Raw genomic sequence first — 5044 nt, forward strand, 5'->3', positions numbered from 1 at the left:
GGGGTGGGGCGTGCGGGGTGGGCTCGGGATGGCCAGGAGCGTTTCTGGCGCTTGTGCGGTTCGAAGGCGGCTTGTATCGCTTGGGTACGCGCCCCGTGGTCGCGCGATGAGCTGTCCAGTCCCGGACGATTGAATTTTTGCTGGTCCCTCTTGACCTGACCCCGCAATGCGGCGCTTTGCAGGTGGTGGGGCAGCTGCTGAAGAACGTGTACGGCTGCAGGGTGGTGGGGTCGGCCGGCTCCGCTGACAAGGTGGGACCAGGGGCATTCTGGAGGGGCGTGCTGCGTCGACCGTGGGCCACGGCTATGCGCCCCGCTCGTCTGGAGTGGGACGGCCGGCGCTGCGCCTCCTGCGGCGCCCGCCCCGGGTGCGGTTTCACGCCGCCAGGCGGGCGCTGCACGGTCATCGGATCGACCAGCCCCGCCCGCTCATCGCCAGCCTTGGGGTGCCTGCCTGACCATGCCGTCGAGCCGCCTGCAACCCCCCCTCCCCTGCGCCCCACTTTGCAGGTGGCTCTGCTGCGGGACCTGGGCTTTGACGCGGCCTGGAACCACAAAGAGGTCCCAATCAGGTGGGGGCTCGGGTAGATGAACAGTCAGCCCCAGTCACGGGGACGCCTGGTCTGGATACAGGGGGTCCCCCCAGAATGGAGGGTTGACCCACTAATCAGGTTTTTGCGCCCAGGGCCATCGACTATCTGGGGGTTTGGAAAGGCAAGGCGTTGGATCTGGCCAGGGGCGGATGACGCCGATGGAGCGCTTGATTTACTGTCTGGGGCCACCCACAGGCCGGTCACGCCCCCCATCCCTGTGCTTGGGTAAGCTTGCAGCAGGCCCGGGCAGCCAGCAACACCCTCTAGACCTAGACCTAGACCTCGTCCTTGCCCCAGAGCACCCCTTTGTTCCGCAACCTATGCGCTCGGCGCTTCTCACGCGTTTGGGCGCTGCACCTTTCGGCGCGTGCGCGCCTGCCAGGAAGGCGCTGGCGGAGCACTGCCCCGACGGCATTGACATCTACTTTGAGAACGTGGGGGGTGAGACCCTGGAGGCCGTTCTTGACGCCGCCAACACGCTGGCCAGGTGAGGGCATGCGCTGGATGTAACTTTGGGTGCGTTCACACGTGTGAGTGTGTGCGTATGTGATTGTGTGTGTATGCGGGGGTGCGTGTGTGTGGAGGGGGGGGGCGGGCAGGTGGGTGTGTGGGTGTGTGCGTGCGCGCGCTCCCTTTCTCACGTGATTGTGTTGTGCATGGGGCAGCTGCCGGCGCTGATTACTAGTTGGGAGCAGCCTCCGTCTCCAGCCGTTCGCACCTCTTAGCCTCTCGCTGAAAGGCACCACCCCGGGCGCCCCCCCTCCCCCAAAACAATATCACCTTTGCAGGATCGTGGCATGCGGCATGATCAGCCAGGTGAGAGGCCGGGGATGGCCGAATGGGCGGGCTTCTGGGTGTGCCACACCTAGCAGCAACCCTGGCCCAAAGGACGGCCCTGGCGTCGTCACCCACCCTCGTCACTGTGTCATCCGCCGCGTACGCCCTGGTGTGCCCGCCCTGGCGTGTCACCCGTTGTCACCCGCTGTCACCCGTTGCAGTACGACCTGGCACCCGAGGAGCGGTACGGCGTGAAGAACCTCTTCAACATCATCGGCAAGCAGTGAGTCATCCGACTCGACGCTGCGGCAAGCGCTTTGCAAGCAGGGACCCCCCCTTCTGCCCCGCTAAACCATCAGCTGCTTGTAGCAACCGCCCTGCCCCTGGATTTGCTAGGTGCACATTTGCTACTTGTGCCAAGGAGTCCTCCTCTCTGAGTTTGCAACATCACAAAGACAAAAGGATTTGGTGTATGCCGTCATTGTCAGCCCCTCCCTGATTGCCAGAATTCGAAGGGTATCCAACCATCCCCTGTGCTGCCACCCCGGTCCCCTGCAGGATCAAGCTGCAGGGCTTCATTGTCTCCACCCTGGCCAAAGGCATGGAAGCGGAGTTTGCGGCTGAGATGGCCCAGCACGTCCTGGACGGCAAGGTGAGGGAGGCAAGGCGCAGGGTCGGGGGCAACAGCGCGGCGCCCTGCCGGCGGCGGTGGTGTGGTTTGTTGCTGCAAGGGGCGCCGGAAGGCGGCGGGGCGGTTCGCGCTGCCGCAGCAAGCGAGGGCGATGCCCCGGGAGGCGCGAGAGGGAGGGGAGGGATGGGAACCAGAGGTTGGGGGTGAGGCGCCACGACGATGCTTGCGACAGACCCTGCGCGTGTGGGCCTCGACTCTGGCGAGCCAAACACCAGGCGGCCCGCCCGCGGCCCGCGGCCCGCGGCCCACGGCCCCGTGCCGCTGCAGATCGCGCCGCCCACAATGCCCCTCGGCGCGACCGCTGCCTCCCAGCCCCCCACCCTCCACCCTGGCTGCAGCCACACGCTTTCCCCCCTTCCCTGCACCACCACTCAAACCTCAGCTGCTCGACACTTCCCAACCAAAACAACTCCGCAGGTCAAGGTGATCGAACACAGGACAGTGGGGCTGGAGAAGATCGGGGCCGCTTTCAGGGAGCTGTTTGTGGGCGCCAACGTGGGCAAGGCAGTGGTGCAGGTGGCGGAGCGCGACCCCTTCCCGGTCGCCAGCAAGTGAAGGCGGCCTGGGTCGGCCGATATGGGCGGCGGGGGCGGCGCCGCGCCTGCAAGGGGCTGGGCGCGTGAGTCGAGATGGAGGGGGTGATGCATGGCGCAAAGGCCCGCTGACCTGTTCTGTTGAGCATGTGGCGCGGCGAATTTCTTTTGCTCTTGGGATTGCTGACAAGTTTGAACGCTGGTGTATTGTGTGTGGCTGTTTGGTTATGTCTGTCGCAAGACCAAGTCTCAAGACTGAACGCAGGCTGGAGCTGTTTAAGCAAGCCGCTGCTTGAAAGTGCAATTGAGCATCAACGCAAAAGCCATGGCGTTGTCATTTGTCGCTGTTCATTGTTACTCTCTCATAACATAGTTCTTCTCGGGGCCGGCCATTAAGTGAGGTAGTGACGGCACTGGCCAGTGCACTGCGCTTTTTCGGCGCACGATGGTATGTGGAAAGGAAGACAGGATGGGATGGTGGTGTGCTGATCCTCGCGCAACGCTGTTCAAAATGTTCCAAAAAAAGCAGTGAGACGCAGGCGGACAGCCTGCTGCCATGGGCAGCCGCAAGGCCGGCAGCCCGTGCCATCTGGACAAACCTCGGATCTCGCAACCTCGGACAGAAACCTTGAAACCTCTGTGGTAGCCGCTTCGGAAGCGGCCGGCGCTGGCAACACAAAAGGTGCACGCTGCACGGCGGTCAACGAAGCAGTCGACGAAGCAGTCCCACAGCCACAGATTATGAAAGCGGTGCCTCCAGAACAAATTGCCCTCAAAAACAGATCTCCGAGCAGCGCCTCCATACCTGGTTTCCAACACTTGAAAACCTCGCACAGCCGACGCGACGCCATCCGGCGGCCGCCGTGGCGCACACAACCTCCAAGCCCACCGCGCGTCGCGTCACGTGAGCGACAGCAGCCAGATCGCTCCTGAGCTGTTTGCCGCCGCCAGCAAGCTGCCGCCGCCACGGCCGCCGCGGCCGCCGCCGCCACCCTCGCGCCAGCACACCGAACTCACAAAGTGCGCTGGCCCCGCCCCGCCGCCGCCCGCGCCGCCGCCGCCGCCGTTGACGTTGGTCGTGGTGGCGGTGCTGCCGCCGCTGCCGCCGCTGCCGCCGCCGAAACCGCCGGCGGGCGGCTGCAGCGGCACCTGCAGAATAGGGCTGCTCATGCCGCGGTAGTAGACGCAGACCTCGTTGCTCTCGCTGCCGCACGCCACAAACGGACTCTGGACAGACAGCCCAACAAAGTTGCGGTGGTTCTGGTGCCCGGCAAACACGCGCGCGCTGGCCCACCCCGCCGCGTCGTCATCCATTGCTTCGATGACGCCAGGCGCGTCGCCAGACGCTGCCGCCGCGGCGCCGTCCGCTGGGGCGCACGCGCCCGCGCCCTTGCCGCCACCGCCACCGCCGCCCGCTCCGGACTGCCACAGTCGGACCGTGCTGTCGATCGACGACGTCACCAGCTCGCAGTCCGACAGCCACCGCACGTAGGACACCGCCTTCGAGTGACCCCTCAGGGTGGCCAGCGGGTGGCGCGGCGCCCGCAGGTCGTAGATCAGCGCCTGGTGCGACGCGCTGCCGACGGCGACGGTGTGGGCCGCGGTCGGGTGGTGCGCGACGCAGCACACGTTGGCGCCGACGTCGAGCGTCAGCGCGGCGCGCGGCTGCTGCAGGCTCCAGACCTGCAGGGAGCGGGGGGGAGAGGAGTACGGCAGGGGTCGCGTGGAGTCGTGCAGTTGTGCTTGCTTGGAGCAGGGGCTGCGTGGGAACAACCGCGGGTGCGGTGGCTGCGGGGCAGCGACAGGTGCGGGCAGGCGCAGGGCCGCGCCTTTCAACAAAGGCGGACGTAAGCCGGCTCAATTTGCAGCAGGCACCCGCCAATCGACCCCACGACCCAAAACTCACGCCCACCTTGACGGTCAGGTCGTCGCTGCCGCTTGCACAGGTCGCGCCGCAGCTGCCCGGCGCGAACTCGACGCTCCACGCGCGCTGCTTGTGCGCCTCCCACCGCCGCACGCACGCGCCGCCCGCAGCCACGTCGACCAGGCAAAGCGCCCCGCCGTAGTCCGAGGCGAGCAGCCTTTCCTTGGACGCACGATCCGGGCAGAAGTCGAGGCAGCTGAGCTTCGAGCTCATGGGCACGTCGATTATCGGCTCCGGCGCAGCCGCGGCCGCGGCCGCCGTCCGCCCGCGCCGCTCGGCGGCCGCCGCGGACAGCAGCGCGGCCGCGTCGTACACGCACACGCGCTGCTGCACGCCGGCGGCGGCGAGCAGGCGGCCGCTGGCGTCGAAGTCCAGGCTCGAGAGGAAGCACCAGCCGCCGGCGCCGCCCTGCGCGCCGCCGCCGCAGCTGCTCGCCGGCGGGACGTAGGCGGCGACCGACGCGCGCGTGAAGTGGGTGGCCGCCGAAAGCATCTCACTGAACGCCGACAGCCGCTGCTGCCCGGGGA

At 66.9% G+C, this 5044-nt stretch overlaps 2 protein-coding genes across 2 annotated transcripts in view; one reads left to right on the plus strand and one right to left on the minus strand.

The window, feature by feature from the left end:
• Nucleotides 1–106: 106 nt before the first annotated feature.
• On the plus strand, nt 107–2615 carry MNEG_4454 (hypothetical protein; the record flags this gene model as incomplete). Its single annotated transcript, XM_014047067.1, has 9 exons — nt 107–118; nt 183–251; nt 510–571; nt 788–817; nt 975–1079; nt 1381–1408; nt 1591–1652; nt 1928–2021; nt 2478–2615. 9 exons carry the CDS (start codon nt 107–109, stop codon nt 2613–2615), a joined length of 600 nt encoding a protein of 199 aa, XP_013902521.1.
• An 878-nt stretch (nt 2616–3493) lies between these two features.
• MNEG_4455 (E3 ubiquitin-protein ligase RFWD2) overlaps nt 3494–5044 on the minus strand; it is a gene marked incomplete at both ends in the record, with an annotated part of 5143 nt that continues 3592 nt past the window's right edge. Inside the window, 2 exons of the mRNA XM_014047068.1 lie at nt 3494–4276; nt 4500–4944. Of these exons, the coding sequence (XP_013902522.1) occupies nt 3494–4276; nt 4500–4944 (1228 nt within the window). The remainder of the gene's footprint in view (nt 4277–4499; nt 4945–5044) is intronic.

This window comes from Monoraphidium neglectum, assembly GCF_000611645.1.
Source record: "Monoraphidium neglectum strain SAG 48.87 unplaced genomic scaffold scaffold00619, whole genome shotgun sequence".
NCBI classification, from domain to species: Eukaryota; Viridiplantae; Chlorophyta; class Chlorophyceae; order Sphaeropleales; family Selenastraceae; genus Monoraphidium; species Monoraphidium neglectum.